Source organism: Mya arenaria, chromosome 8, assembly GCF_026914265.1.
Source record: "Mya arenaria isolate MELC-2E11 chromosome 8, ASM2691426v1".
NCBI classification, from domain to species: Eukaryota; Metazoa; Mollusca; class Bivalvia; order Myida; family Myidae; genus Mya; species Mya arenaria.
Genome location: NC_069129.1, coordinates 48,801,145 through 48,818,240, shown reverse-complemented (window position 1 = coordinate 48,818,240; position 17,096 = coordinate 48,801,145). Strand labels below are relative to the sequence as shown.

Sequence of the window (17,096 nt, the reverse complement as noted above, 5' to 3'; positions counted from 1 at the left end):
GCAACTAATCCTTCCATCCTTGCCAAATCTTTCGCATTTTGTCCAGCAACCATTACATTGCTTTTGAGACAAGAAAGAATTCGAGTGTCCGAGACTGTATTAAAGCGGTATACATGAAGAAGTTGGTTGTTTAACTCGGCATAACAATTAGTGTAGTTTGACCTTTTTCGTGCATAATATTTCATCTATAATTTTTGCAATTCAAGATGGCGGCGCCCTTGCGACAAACTGGAAACACTTTTAAAAATAGTGTTTATTTACTGCTTAATCGTGGTCAGGGGGTATTCTTCATTAGAAACAAGAGCATTGAAGTGTCTCCTATGATGAAGAAAATAATGAACAAAGGAAATAGGTAAATGACGAGGAATTACAATCCTAATGTTTTTTTGTCCGAATACATGTGTAGTTGAGAAGAATTATGGTCTTTTCCTAAACTGTCTGTTTCGTAAACTCTCAATCTTGAAGGTCCTTTCCTAGGCCATATACGCGCCCATTAACTGGGGCGTGTGTTTTTTAAAATCTATCACTGTAGCCACAATAATGCGCGTTAAGGGAACTTTTATAAAACATTTGGATGTTTATTTTACTCTCACAACGTCACAAGTAGACTGATTCATACCAATGTATAATATATTCTTCGACTGTAACTCCACAATATTTATTACTTAATTGTTAAATCAAAATACAAAGGTTATACATGAATTATTTTTCGCCAATACTATTATCTTATTACACTTGTGTTTTATGAAACACTTATTCAGATCGGCTTCTATCTACAAAGCATTGCCATTTTTTAACTATCCAGTAGGTGCGTGTTATCTTGCCGCTCAATATACTTAGCCCTTGGATCTGTCATTCTTGACTTGGAAAACAACAAGTGGAATATGGAAACTGAGAGTTGCCAAAACAAAAATTGTCAAAGACTCTGAAGTGGCTGTTTATATGGACTAGTGTCTCTTAAAAATTGTATTGCTTTTAGATTAATTTCCCCGGGGCACTTGTATTTCCTTATGTGAACATGAGCGAGGAATAGGTCAGCTATGATCACACTCCCAGGACACTTGCATTATCTTGAATTATTAGTGAGTGCCAAATAATAGTTAGTAGCAGCTTATTGATGTGTTTTCGGCAGTTTACACTTCAGAGAATCTGTATTTGAATTAAATTAATAATTATCATCGCAATATGTGTTTTCAATATAAATTTGTTTTTTTTAATTTAAAAAGAGAGCATACAAACTGTAGCAAGATACAAAACAACTGCATACTTTCTACTCCCCTGTATAAATAATTCAGATTTGCAAAAATGGTTTGTTCAAATAATTAACTTTTCTTTCATTGAAAAAAAGCCCTCTTTAGCTATATAAGATCAGTTTATCTGCACTACCAACCATGCAGTTTTTTCACATTTCTCCCTTGATTTTTTCTACTGCAAATTTTATCTTTTAAATCTAAGTACAGTAGAAACTCACTAAACCGGACAAGGTCCAGACTGGGCAAAATTTCCGGTTTAGGGAGGATTCCGGTTTAGTGAGGATTTGTTGAGATTCATTTTGTCTTCTAGGGACAGTTCAATTCTTCGACGTTTAGACGGAGGTTGAGACATGAATAAAGCACATGCAAAAGTGATCAACATAATTTAACATTTCTGCGTTTTTATAATCAACATTTTTTCCAAGTCTTAAAATAAAACACCTCGTGAAAATGACCACTTCATCACCAATCAAAGTTCTTAAATTGCGTAACAAACAAACAAATTATGCAATTATCTGTAATTTAATGCTTGTTAAATATGTTTGATAGTTTAATTAACGCACTGCTTTAATTTGATTCAGTCATAGAAGTCTTTAGATAAAACAACCCTCCAAAATGATCACTTAATAACCGTTTCTAGTTCTTTATTAACGACGCACTGGCTGTCAAAACAAAGGGACACGCGATTCGCGAATTCCTAATACACAAAATCATTTTGACATGTTGGAACAAATATATGTCTGGTTTTGTGAGGTAAAATAACGTTGACAACTAAAAAAATTTCTCGATTTTTTGTCCTGTATCCGGAATTCCGGGGTTCCGGTTATGTAGGGATTTTTTTACATTGAAAATAGAAGGGGAAAACCGGGACTCTGAAAAAAGTCCGGTATCCCGAAGATTCTGGTTTTGTGGAGTTCCAGTTTAGTGAGTTTCTACTGTATAATGCCCACCGCGTTCTTTTCTATAATTTTCCCCACGTTCTACCGCATTGAGTCACTGCGATACGCTGCATTGCATAGTGTTAATTTACAGTAATTAAGGTAGCTTCAGGGTAAGGTTACCCACGCAATTGAGTGAGATTCATTCTGCATTCGTGGTTCAATTAACATGTACAAATTTCTATTTGTACCACCTTTATCTGTTAAAATACCTACATAGTGGTAAGCAGCATCGAGGCGACACGCCACATGCATGTTTTTCGGAAGACGTATGCTGTAGCAGCAGATGAACGCTGTGATGACGCGCACCACGGCATTGGCTACCGCGGAATATTTTTCTGTGATTCTTCGCAATGATGCTAACTCTCCCACTGTGTCTAAACGTTTGTAGCTAAAAATGCGTGGTTGGTAGTGTAAAATTTCTTGACAGAAAATGGTAAACAGTCTGTTCTAAATTACCATGGTGTGTATTAATTAATGTATAGAATTATTACAATGTTTTTAACATGTATATATATATATATTTCTGAGAAACCAACAGACATTTGATTGTTAGTCTTCTGTTTTGCTCTATTTATGACAGTCTGATGTTTTATTTTATTTTCATATAATTGTCCTTTTTGCTCAGTTTTACTATGCAAATAAAAAAGTACTTTTGAAACCATTTTCTTTATAAATGTATTTCATACCAAGTGGTCATAACCAGTAATACAATTGCTTATCTGGCAGAACTTCATGCTACTGAGAAAATGGCCCTCTTAAGTACAAAATAGGGTGATACATAATAATAAATAGTTCTTAGATGCCGACCATTAAAAATGTATTAAAACACACTGATATATGGCTGTTGTACAGTCCAGGAAAAAGACTGTAGCCTGGTCAGTGCCTTTCAATCCTGAGGTAAGACAAGATTCATTAAATTTGACATTAGGGCCTAAAACATATAAGCTCACAGAGGTTTTATTACCGACTACCCTGGTATTTTTTTTTATATATATTTCTTAAAACTCTTTATTAAAGTGTATAGGAGCATAGCTATGAAGGTTTTGATGTTGTGTGGATGGTACAAGTTCAACACCCTTATAAAAAATGTTTATGCTTGATGACAAAAACAAATACTAGTATTCCATTTAAGAGAGATTTGAATTTAAGAATAATTTTACTATACTGTAGTCTTGGGCGATTTCTTTTCTTTGGCCGGTTTGATATATGTGTGAAGATTTTGCATGTTAAACATGAATGCTTATATGCTTCTATAGTATATCTTGTATTGATCTTTTGTTTCTATTTTTAGGCCCAGGGAACAACTGTCAAATCCGGTGCTAAGAGCAAGGTACGATACTCAGACGGGGTGATACGTCGAACCAACTGGGTGGGCAATGTGCTTGAAGATACCATCCTGCAGATATTCGCCAACGGGGAGATGGATGTATTTGTAAACATAATCAAGGTGAAATGGTTATTGACACATGATTATTATTACACATGTATAGTTTCATCGCATTTTGCAGTATGCACATGTTTTGGACTCAATGTGCAAGCTAGGGATGACCATTTTAAACTAACCATGCATGGCTAGGACCCCCCAAAATTTATTTAATAAAACTTCCAGTGATTGGAAGCAATCCATTAGGACCCAATATGATTTCCACAGACCCTACATTTATCAAGTATAACAACCACATTTAAGTTATGCCCAACTTAATACTCACTTCTTCAAATCCTGTTTATACTCACCAATTTACTTGTGAGAAATGTACATGTCAAAACAATTATAGGCTTCACTAAACCAAGGTTACAGCATTAAGAATATGAACAAAATGTTCCGATATTATGTTTATTGTACATATCATTTAAGCTATGTTATGAAGAGACATTCTCATTCATCTGGCCCCAATTTCTCGAATCTTCTTAAGCTTAACAGGCATAAGTCGTTTATTTCAATTAGCCAAAATACATTCTATAAATGGATTTTGATAAATGAAAAAATGATTTATTCTGATAATCATACAGATTATTCCTACATAATTTAAAAAAAATCTTGAAGACGTAAATATAACACTTTTATAGAACAACAAAAATAGTGAGATTAGCTTAATCCTGTTATAAGGGACTAAAGAAGTTTCGAGAAATTGGTGCCAGAGGTTTGATTATGATAAATCATCCTCACTCTGGTGAACAAGAATGTGAAGAGATTAAATATGTGATGGCATGATACATGTAGCTGAAAACTAAGGGTAAACAAAGTAGAGTGCTCAGCTCAAGAGGGATGTAACTTAATATAAAAGTTTAGTTTGTTTTGCACTATTATATTACATTAGCGCTTGAACTAGAGATGAGACTACTAGCCCTAATTGGCTTCTATGTTGTCCGATTACTGCACTCCCTTCTCATTAAGGCAACCCTGGTTCAATTTTGCAGGTTGAAGTTGTTCCAAGCTACTCTGCACTGAAGGTTTGGTGGGAGGCGAGCGGAGTGCAAGAAAAAGACAAACTTAACAGCTCCTTGAAACACAGGCTGGCAAACTCAGGTGATCATTGCCCACTACAGTTAGCCTAGGACTCTATTAAACAAACATCTTATGGTGATCTTAATCACCCCTCATACATACATATTGAGACCATCTTGTGAAAAACTTAGCCTAATATAGGGGGCTTCCATTAAAGGAAGTTTGGAAGTATATTACTCCCTAGAAACGGGCTAAAACTTCCAAAATTGACTCCTTGGAAGTACAAAAACTTCCTAGATTTTGAAGAAAACTTGTTGAAAGTTTGGAAGTTTAAAATAATCATTAACAGTAAAAGTATATAAGATTGGGAAGATTATTGTACATTATCCATTAATGACAGTGACCGAAAATCACTGTTTATTAGTCAATAACAGATTAAATGCTTCCAGCCGATAAATTTTAATGTAATTAAAGCCAATTCCCATCACTACATTTATTGACAGAAACAGCATTAAAGTCTTAAAACAATATATACACATGTATCACAAATAACGGACATAAATTTCGATTGATAAACCTTTAATGAAAAATATAAATAACTGATTGTAACTGTGAATTTAATAACTTAAACCGCGAAAAATATCATTGGTTCAGTGCTTAGATTTAATGTGATCTACTTTCGTCTCATTAGGTAGGAATTCCGTGTTTACTGAACATTTCTTTCATATTAAACTCGTTATCTTTCACAAGAAACATTGTTTTTGACATGTATATATCGTTTTTGGTATATTAAAAAAAGAATAAACAATTTGGTTAATCTTATTTGGGAGTAAGAGTGCTTATTTAAAGAGGTGTGTGGACGTGTGCCTCCGGTCGTGTTCATGAGGGATATCAGCGTAGCTCGCCAGATGCAAATATATACTTCACAACCTTCACACGGGGCCTCCAGATACAGAATTGGAGCTGGAGGAGACAGAGGGAAAGAAGCTTGAACATCAGGGAGATTTGAAAAGGAAACAGGCACGGAGATCTGCTGGGCATAGTAGTGATTTGGTGGTAAAACGAGGTGAAACTGATGTTGAAAGAGTTGAGTTTAATGATAAATTGTTTGATTAGATGAAGTTGATAGAAATATATGTAAAGATGTGTCATACAGTTTTGATCAAGAATTGAGTGTTGAAGAGAAAGGGGTGGAAGGAACAAGAGCTGTCACAGAGATAGCGGGGTCGACTTTTCCGCCGCTGTTCAGTGTAAGGATTGAACAGTTTTGGCGAAACGGTTACATGGAAAATTTCAACCAGAATGTTTAAGTCTAATAATAAAGGGCAATTATTTGCAAAATACAGTTATATATCTTGGTTATTCAATGACATTGAGTGGTTGAATACCATTCTATAAAGTCTCAATGCAATACATCGAGTAGTTGCTGAGAAATTTACTTATGTGTGCTTACACGCAAAACCTTAACCAGATTTTCTATGTCGAATAATCAAGGGCAACTATTTGCATTAAATCAAACAAGAGCTATCTTACATGGGGAAGTTTGATGGTTGAGTACAATTGTAAGTCTCAATGCAATACATCAAGTAGTTGCTTTGATATTTATATAATGTGTGCTTGCACACAAAACCTTAATCAGAATATCTAAGTCAAATAATAAAGGCCTATCATTTGCATTAAATACAAAGTCAAGTTATCTTACTTAGTTAATTAATTAGGTTGGATGGTTGAGTACCTTGTAACATGTCTCAATGCAATACCTCAAATAGCTGCTGAGATATTAACCTATGTGTGCTTGCACGCAAAACCTTAACCATAATCTCTAAGTCGAATAATCAAGTACTATTATTTGGATTAAATGCATATTACAGTTATCTAACTTTGTTAATTAAGTAGGTTGGATGGTTGAGTACCATTGTATCAAGTCTCAATGTAATACCTCAAGTACTTAATGAGATATTTACCTATGTGTGCTTGCACGCAAAACCTTAACCAGACTTTTTAATTCAAATAATAAAAGCCTATAATTTGCATTAAATGCAAAGTAGAGTTACCTAACTTGGTTAATTAAGTAGGTTGGATGGTTGAGTACCATTGTATCAAGTCTCAATGCGATACCTCAAGAAGTAACTGAGATATTAACCTGTGCACATCAAAGTGTGCTTTCACGCAAATCCTTAACCAAGGTGTGACGCCAACGCCGACACTTGGGTGTGTAGTATAGCTCTCCATATTCTACGAATAGTCGAGCTAAAATTTGATATGAAAATACCATCTGTATGCAGACAGAACATGGAAACAAACAACATAGCAAATGAAAAGTGTTTTGTACAAACGAGTAGTACAATGTTTTATTTACATATCAAAATCAACGTAAAGTAGTAATACAATCATTCAGTAAATGCCTGTGTTGGAAATATGTATGTGAGCAAACTATGCATGTTTTGATGAGGTTGGCAATAAACACATGTGTAAATGCACATGAAATATGTCTTAACGTTATCAACATATACATTGAAAGAATATGTACAAATTTATGAATGAAACATTTATGTGTTGTCATTGTTAATGCACCATTTTCAATAAAAGTTTCAGTATAAAGCAACAACTGGTACAAGAAAATGTGGTCATTGCAGCATTGCTATATTATGATAGATGGCACAGTGTAATTGCAAGAATATTTAGTTGTGGAATACGAATGAGTAAGAGATGCTTATGAGTAAGGCTGTTTGTCATTATTCAGTAAAATTTACATCGAAATTGACTGATGAAATAAACAGAGCATCCGAAAAGTTTATGGTCAGTTCGTGGTACATCTCATTTTCAAAACAAGTGACAGTCTGTGTGCTCCTCCTCATAATGATTGCCATGGCAACAGGGCAATGGTCCATTTAGAACGTCTGAATGTTCCTCGGATAGTGGCTTTAAGGCATGTTACATCACAGCTGAGTACATCAGAGCTGAGTAAATCAATACCATGGTGGCATTGACTTCCTGAAGGCTTCAGTTTTCTGAAAGTACATGTACCACATACATAGTCATTAATATTCATAGGGTTGTCATTATGTTTTTCACAAACCGATTTTTTATAAATCTAACAGATCTGGCCAGGGGTCAAGGGGGCCGCCTAGGCCCCCTTGTTAGGTCCAGGGCAACGCCCTGGTCGGGGGTTCAGGGGGGCGAAGCCCCCCGAGACGAAAACGAACTTTAGACATTCCTAGCTGAGGGTCTAAAACCTGTTTCCCTGAAAGCAAAATTGACTGTTTAGAAAACATTTATTCAGACTATTCTACTTTGAAAACAATATAAATGGGCCGAAATATCCAATTTTGGATTATTTGGCTACACATCTGGCTCTAGAATCTCTTGTTATCTCCTGCAAATCAAATTGTTCTAAATAGTAATCAGAGCTAGATGACTGATGATGTCGGTCTATTTTAGTTTGGCGACACTATGGGCCCAGACTCAATCATTAATGGAATGGAACTAATTTACATTAACACTTAGATTCTACATAGATTGAATAATAAATCGTTTGTCTTACCTTGATAACAGCTAACAACAGAATAAACTTGAAGCAATGAAATCACCTCCTACCCGGAGATCGCCGAGAAAAATAAAAAGTGGGAAGAATCTAGCTTAGCGGACCGCTGAAATCGCCGACCATAATATCTTACATTTTGTTTCAGAAAGTTCGCTAGCTTTTCATAACGAGTAATCTTAGCGGGGGTTTGAAGGTATCAGCACCAGACATATCAGAAATGACACATTGATTTTATCGCGATCCCCTAGACTAGATTTGTTCCGTAACAGAAAACAAACACATTTTATTCAACAAAATGGACATTTCAAGCAGGCGCCATGCATCGATCGTAACTTAAAAAGAACAACAAACAATGTGTTTCCAATTTGCATTTTCGTTCTCACCGGTTCTTTGTTGGAACCCAAAATCAAATAGACTTTTAAACTTTTTTGATTTCGGCTGCGCCATTGTGCATGTGTTGTTTGTTATTTGTATCGCGGCACATCATTGGTCGCTCAAAACTGGAGTAATCAATCAAACGCGGTGTTATTTTTTTCAAGCGTTTATACTACAAGGAACGGTGTCGCTATACAGTGTTCATCGGCAATTAGTACGGCGATTTTCTTCGACTTTTTCGGCCTTTTTTCCGATCTCAATTTTAAAATTCCTGAAAAAGCAACCGATTTTTTCACGATTTTAAACGATGGATTTGATCGGCAATCGGTTCATAATGACAACCCTAAATAGTGCAAAAACCTTATTATGCTTAGAAAAAATCTTATAAGAGTAGGCAGGTCATTTTTGTGGTGCTGTTCTGTAGACACTATTTAAAGCTACAAGGAAATCTTTACTTGGTCAAATTATTCCAATGCATAAGGAAATAATGGCTCCAAACTTTCAGTATGTGTTGCATATAGCCTGCAGATGAACTATATGAGTTTTGAAGCCTGTTCCCCCCTCTATCATGCAATGAAATTTAATTTGGAAATGATATATTAAACAATAAATAATTGAGACAAATATTAGCACCTGTGGTATTTTCATAAAAAGCAGAAACAGCCATTTCCCTCAAATGGTAAGCTGCAAACCTTTGAAGAGCCATTATTTCCTTATGCATTGGAATAATTTGACCAAGTAAAGTTTTCCTTGTAGCTTTAAATAGTGTCTACAGAACAGCACCACAAAAATGACCTGCCTACTCTTATAAGTTTTTTTCTAAGCATAATAAGGTTTTTGCACTTCTTTTGCGCTTAAGAGTTTAATATAAACAAGAGGCCCGAAAGGGCGTATGCTCTACTGGCTGAGTGGATCTGACTGGTTTTCAAAAGGAACTGAGCACTTATGGATATGTAGATACTGTACAAGTTTCATCGACATACAATCAAAACTGAAGGCTGTATCGTGTTAACGAGCAATTGTTTACTGACAAACTGACTATTTAATTATATCAAGGCCCATAATCTAGGCATGCCTGGGCGGATCTGGCTGGTTTTCGAAAGGAACCAAGCTCTTAAGGATATGTAGATACTGTACAAGTTTCATCGACAAACAATCAAAACTGAAGGCTGTATCGTGTTAACGAGCAATTGTTTACCAGGATTTTTATACTTTCAATGCTCATAATCTAGGCAAGCAAGGTCGCCTCTGGCTGGTTTTCAAAAGAAACCGAGCTCTAATGGATATGTAAATACTGTACAGGTTTCATCAAGATACAATCAAAACTGAAGGCTGTATCGTGTAAACATGAATTGTTTACAGACGCACGGACGCACATACTACGTACAAATTACTATCGCATAATAAAAATACATAGAGCCAAACTGAAATGCTTCAACTTGTCAAAATTTTGCTTTTCTTATCTACTTATATACAAAGGTAAAAGAACTGTTCAGTTTAACAAAAGAAATTTAGTGGTGATGTGTTTATAGACATTCTAAACACCACTATATGCCAAACTGTTTGCTTAAGAGACAAATGGCGCAACAAAAGAAATGTTAAAATAAACACCAATACTGAAAGATTCATGAAAACTGCTAGTGTTTTCATGTATGAGGTGGCTACATGATGTAGAAAATGCAGAGATAGCATTAATATGCCCATTTTTAATATTTTTGTTACTTTAAGTATCTGTTTTGAAGGCTAGATTTGGCATTAAAATCAGAGTACAGCACTTCACCAATGTCTATAAGTTGCTTATTTACACCTGATTTGCTATAAATCTCACTCTTTTGATCATTTACACACAAACAAGTACTACAGAGTTGACTTACATATTCATTCTTCTGAAATATTGGATTCAGAGCTGCATCTCCTGGATTCAGATTGCAGGGCTTCCGGTGGGGGGAAAATGCGCAGCTAACTGGAGCTTATTGGCACATCATGATCTGCAAGCAAGACACAAAAGCAATGTTTTACACTTATAAAACTATCTGCCAATACTGTTTAGTGTTAAAGTTTGAATAAGGCATGTAAAAACTTATTGAGGCATACACAACCTGTTATGTGGTCATAAATGTGATAAATATGCAGAAAAGCTCATGAATTGAAAGATTTTCAGGACAAATTTTATGAAATATATAGTCATTTGGACATTTTGCTATCAGTTTTTAACAATTCAAAGGTTTATCTCATCTTATTGAGTACCCAGATGCATTTTGAAAGCATTAAAACCAGACATGCTTAGAATTTCTTCTTACTTGGAGACAGTATTCCTTTCTCTGAAATCCTTGCTGAATGCCGGTATGGAAAACCACATGAGATTACATGTTTTACCAGCACTGGTTCTTGTCCTTGAAAATTCCCCTGTGGCTACAGCAACCAGGCTAGCTATTGAAATAAACAATACATTAGGGTTTTAATACATTTATAATGTATTTAGGTTGGTTTGTTTAATGCATGAAGGGAAAGGCTTTAATATTTATGAAAGTGGCTTAGATTTTATTTCTTTTGCCTTGAGAAATGTTAATTCCCCTGTGGCTACAGCAACCAGGCTGGCTATTGAAATAAACAATACATTAGGGTTTTAAGACATTTATAATGTATTAAGGTTGTTTTTTAATGCATGAAGGGAAAAGGCTCTAATCTGTATGGAAGTGGTTCACTTTTTATTTTTTTGCCTTAAGAAATGTCAAGTTTTTCAATGTATAAACTGCATAAATAAATGAATATATATGAATGATTGATGGAATTAATTAATGAAAGGTGGCATTATTTCTTTAAAATAGGGATCTCATTGTGTTGCTGTGATTGTTGAAGTAGATGTTGTTTTGTCCATAAGCTGAAAATCATATGTACACTAAATAAAACATCATTCTGCATCCTATGTGCAGTAAGTTTTGTTTAATTGCTTATAGAATTTTAAATTAATGTAATGTTTGCTTAAAAGAGCAAACAAAATGTGCGAATAGATGCACAATATAGACCAAATATTAATACCACTCAGCAGTTTCATTAGAAAATTATTATCAAAGCCGCACCAGAAATGATCGACAAACAACATGAAAGGAATTCATTTAGGAATGGAACAAACAGTATCAATGGGCTTATATGACCCAAACTTACTAACTTTATACTTCAGTTTGGATACAATGTTCCATTATATGATCTTGAAGTACTAACAAATTACAGCATGTCGGCATGTTGGCATACACAAAGTACAGCTCGGCCGGGGGGGGGGGGGGGGGGGCAGCTCGGCGGGCGGGCTGTCTGGCTGGTTCTTTACAGTTCCCCCCGGGTCTGTTTAAAATAATAAGAAAGGAAAATAAATAAATCAACAACACCCCAACATACAATCATTGACGCTCTTATAGCCTACACAACATACTCAATTAACACATCTCTGGCATACCAGTTTAAATTGATGGGTTCAACTTTTAAGTGTTCCACCACGACCAAAAGCTGCTCATGACAGGTGCTATGAAGCCAACACTTGAAGATTAACCCAATATCACATTTCAGTTAGAAAACTACTGATGTAACCTAAATCTGTCATTTTTCTCGGGCTTTATTTTAAATAAACACGTCTTTATTACATACTGTAAACATATTTGAGAACGAAACCGTACGAAACTGGGGACGAACACAAACTTTGTGAAAAAAAACATGTTTTTTAACAAATATTTAAAGAACAGACATAAAATGTATTCATTCTTAATGTTTACACCTATTTACACAAGGTGTACTTGCATTTTGAAGCTGTCAGCAACTGCTTCATGTATTAATCATCAAACATCTGACTAAGTGAAATCTGTAGTTTCACTTCGCGGCAGCCATTTTGGAGTTTTGTTTACATTTTGGCGAAGTCTATAAATGGTCTAAGAACGTTCACAGTCCAGTTGTTTTCGTATCAAAAGTGATAAAAACTATGAGAGACCTCTCCCATACTTAAATACAAACCAAATAATCCTTTGTACTTGCCTTAAAACATTGAGTCGCCTTCCGTGAAAAATTTATATTCATGAGAGTCATAAGGGAAGATTACTACAATCTACTTGGCATCGCTACTGAGTACATTCATGGTATGTTACTAAGTAGTAGGTCACCAAAGGTCACGAAGCTGTGTGAGCCACGAACGGCACGAATGCATTAATAAACGAAAAGCATAATATACGTCATCAAAATTAGCAAGATGAACTACACAAATTCACATCGTAATCTAAACGAATTAAATACTAGAATAAACACGCAGGTTCATGATTTAGGCCTCTCAATTAATGTAGGTTACGCACATAAACAACGCAGGTAAAACACAGATTTTGCACAAAGAACAATATGTATACAGTGCAAATAATGAAGCAAGTCCATGAGACACTCTTAGGCAAGGCGCTTACAAAATGGCGACGATCGAAAAGTGAAATGATCATGCTAAATATAGGCGGAGTAATCTGTATAATATACTTTATCGATATACGGTTTCCAAAAAGCATTCACTTCGTTTCTTTGTTTATGGATCAGTTAAATAGTGTTTACATATCATTTCATTTTTAAGGAAATTTTAGAATTGTTTGGAATCGATTAATCAATTATGGTAACTACTTCGTATACCGACTCACACCTGTAACAATTCATTTAGTTTTTCGCCGTTTTCGAGCGGTTGCGTATAAATATGTTGTCTTCATTTTGTGATTTTTTTTCAGCTGCATTTTCAGGGAAATGCAAAATGTACGAGTTCAAGTGTACATTACTATACATCAATTCAGATTTGTTGAAGATTAAAGATGTCATGTGTATTCAAGCATTCAATGAGCGCATTATTTCGACCGAATCACCGTGTAATCATTTGTAGTAACGATCTGATGTGCCTACCATGAACGTGGCCCTGAAGGGCCCCCATTCAAATTTTTTATTATAAATGACAATAAATTGATTGCGGAGAACTGGAAGTTGAAAGTTCGTCTGCAGCACAGGGTAAACATGGCGGATGATCTGTCAAATGTCGACTTGTTTAAAGATCTTTTTGCTAGCTTTTAGTTGTCTGTGCCGGAATTGAGTGAGGAAACTGCTGCTGCTACTGATATTTCTCCAGAAATTGAAGGACTGATGAGCATTTCATTTGATAATTTGCCTGAAGTTACAAATAAAAATAATGTGAAAATTAAAATTAAGATTTAGGTCTACAGCTGAATAAACATAATGACATGCCAACATTTCATGAATATAAACAACAGGGCAGTAGGTTTAATGGAAGATACAGTTCATGGTTTAAACAAGTCGCCTTTACGTAAATATTGATATGCCCCAGCATATGTACGGTTGTGTTAGAAAAATATGCACGTACCTTATTCTTTGTATAATATGTATTATTGTTGTTATCGGTCAATGGCAAATCACACAAGAAACTAGCAACGCCCCGACATTCCAGGCGCGCCAGCCTTGTTTGAATTTTGCCACCGCCGAGTGAGCAATCATTCCACAGGGATAAAAGTTATTACAAATGCTACACAAAGTTATATACATTTATTTTATTTAGATTTCATTGCTCACAAACCTGATAAACTTGGGTAAAGACACAGAATATCAGACGTGAATATCCTCGTGTTCATGTAGAGAAGATTGTTTATTTACTTTTTCAATAGTTCACGATCTATGACGACGCCATCTTGGATTGGCTGTCAGCCAATATTTTTGGGTCATTTGACCCAAATATATGGGTCGTTTTCGGTCGGGTCATTTTTGGTCGGGTCATATGACCATGATTTTCGGTCATTTGACCATGTGTGTATATAAGGCGGGGTTTTCCAGAATCGAGAGGAGACGCAACTTGGACATAGCTTGAAGCACATCCCGTACGATTCGCCCTCGGGCGTTTCGTCCATTTTGGCATTTGGTTTTGACATTTAACTGGAAATAGAAAACGATAACAAATGAAACGATTTTTATTATTTGTCTCCTTGATAAAATCCAAAAAGAATTATATAGGAAATTCGCGGAAAATTAATGGTTAAAGGACTTATAAAATTCAACACGATGATATAGCGTTTTCCTGTGTCTACCCAGCGATTGCATTCTGTACCTTTTCTTCTTTTGATGTTTAAATGATGATTTATTCCGCTGGTGTACTGTTTTCCAACGTTTATTAAACTTGTAAACATCGATTTGAGTTGTCTTCCCGGTGAACTAGTTTTTGACACGCAATGGTTAGACTACATAAATTTAACTGCCATTGAGAGGTTTCGCTACCAGTACCTGAGGGGCAGTCACGAGGGGAACACTTCAAATACTTGGTCACCCTAAAAGGGACAGTTGATAGCGTCGACGGACCACGGGGCTAGGTCGTAACAATATCTTACCTGAAAAGTGCTGTTAATCCGCTTCCAAATGTGAAAAAATGAGGAGTCCGCAGCCAATTTCTGGTCTCATTGTTACTAAATTTAGCTCCACGTGTCTCCAAGACGATGATGAATTCACACGCGTGGGAAGGCTACAAACTATTTGGAATTACATAGTGATGAATTGCGGTTCTTGGATAATAGCAAGTAAAAATGATCTTTTATTTTTTTTATAGTTGTAATTATAAGTATTACTCATTATTTTTCTGCGTTTCTTTGATGTATGAAGTGTCGGAAAAAAATAAACCTAATTCATAAATAAACACCATTTTTACATCAATGAAACGCAGAAAAATAATGTTCAATTCTTAAAACAACATTTAAAGTTCATCGATGTTAACTTTTTAACATGACGTATGTATAAATGGCTTCTTTTATTTTATTTGAAACAAGCTGAAAATGTTGACTCAAATCTTATTAAAAATACCGCAGACCATAAACATATCTGTAAAAATTCAAGAGCAATAAAGATAATTTTTTATATGAAAAGCTACAACAACAAGTCCAGTTGTCTAACATTTAAACAAAAAACAGGTTAAAAAGAAACAAAATTTTCACTTCCACCCCTTGATAAATATTCAGCCTTGTATTAATCATTTCAGACCTTGAGCAATTGATTATAAGTTCAGCATTATCGGGCGGTCATAATAAGTTCGGACGGTGATTATACGTTAAGCATCACCAGATGTATCATCGGGCGGTGATTATAAGTTAAGCATCATCGGGCGGCGATTAAAAGTTAAGAATCATCGAGTGTATCATCGGGCGGTGATTATTAGTTAAGCATCATCGGGCGGTGAATATAAGTTAAGCATCATCGGACGGCGATTATAAGTTAAGCATCATTGGGTGTATCATCGGGCGGTGATTATTAGTTAAGCATCATCGGACGGTGAATATTAGTTAAACATCATCGGGCGGTGATTATTAGTTAAGCATCATCGGCCGGCGATTATTAGTTAAGCATCATCGGGCGGTGATTATTAGTTAAGCATCATCAGGTGTATCATCGGGCAGTGAATATTAGTGAAGCATCATCGGCCGGCGATTATTAGTTAAGCATCATCGGGTGGTGAATGTAAGTTAAGCATTATCAGGCGGTGATTATAAGTTAAGCATCAGCGGGCGGCGATTATAAGTTGAGCATCATCGGGTGTATCATCGGGCAGTGAATATAAGTTAAGCATGATCGGGCTGTGATTGTAAGTTAAGCATCATCGGGCGGCGATTATTAGTTAAGCATCATCAGATGTATCATCGGGCGGTGAATATAAGCTAAGCATCATCGGGTGGCGATAATAAGTTAAGCATTATCGAGTGTATCATCGGGCGGTGATTATAAGTTAAGCATCACCGGGCGGTGATTATAAGTTAAGCATCATCGGGTGTATCATCGGGCGATGAATATAAGTTAAGCATCATCGGGCGGCGATTATAACTTAAGCATCATCGGGTGTATCATCGGGCGGTGAATATAAGTTAAGCATCATCGGAGGGTGATTATAAGTTAAGCATCATCGGGCGGTGATTATAAGTTAAGCATCATCGGGCGGTGATTATAAGTTAAGTATCATCGGGTGTATTATCGGGCGGTGAATATAAGTTAAGCATCATCGGGCGGGAAGGTTTTCCACCTTCATGATATCTTAGCAAAACTTAAATCAGGCACTAAATGGCATGACAATTAAAATAACAAATATTTTTGTAGACTAGTGGAAGATCAATATTCTAGATCATGGAGCCGCACTTGCACATGGCGCTTTACTTATAATTTCTGCTACCGAGGGCATTTGTTGTGAAAAAAATGAGTTTATTTTTCTTAAGTCTTATGTTTGTTTCTCCCATCCGGGAAGATAGGTTTGATGCTAAATGTAGATTCAATTTGGTATGGCCTTATGAATTCCGTGTCACAAGGATACGGCTGTTTCTTGATGAACATGAGAAAAGTCGCGGCTAATCGATTAAGGGTTGCTTTCGAAATATTCGAGATGAATATTTATTTATTTTAGATAAAACGTTTGAAAACAAGCCTTATATTTGCGTAGATACAGGTTAAATTAATGCCATGGTCGTGAAAGGCTTCCACATGAATAGAGTCATTTGAAT

At 35.7% G+C, this 17,096-nt stretch overlaps 1 protein-coding gene across 1 annotated transcript; it reads left to right on the top strand.

The window, feature by feature from the left end:
• The first annotated feature begins 206 nt into the window (after positions 1-206).
• LOC128244316 (uncharacterized) lies at positions 207-5,756 on the top strand. The gene is made up of 5 exons (XM_052962331.1): positions 207-352; positions 3,052-3,091; positions 3,486-3,641; positions 4,613-4,721; positions 5,590-5,756. Exons 1-5 carry the CDS (start codon positions 207-209, stop codon positions 5,754-5,756), a joined length of 618 nt encoding a protein of 205 aa, XP_052818291.1.
• The last annotated feature ends 11,340 nt before the right edge of the window (positions 5,757-17,096 follow it).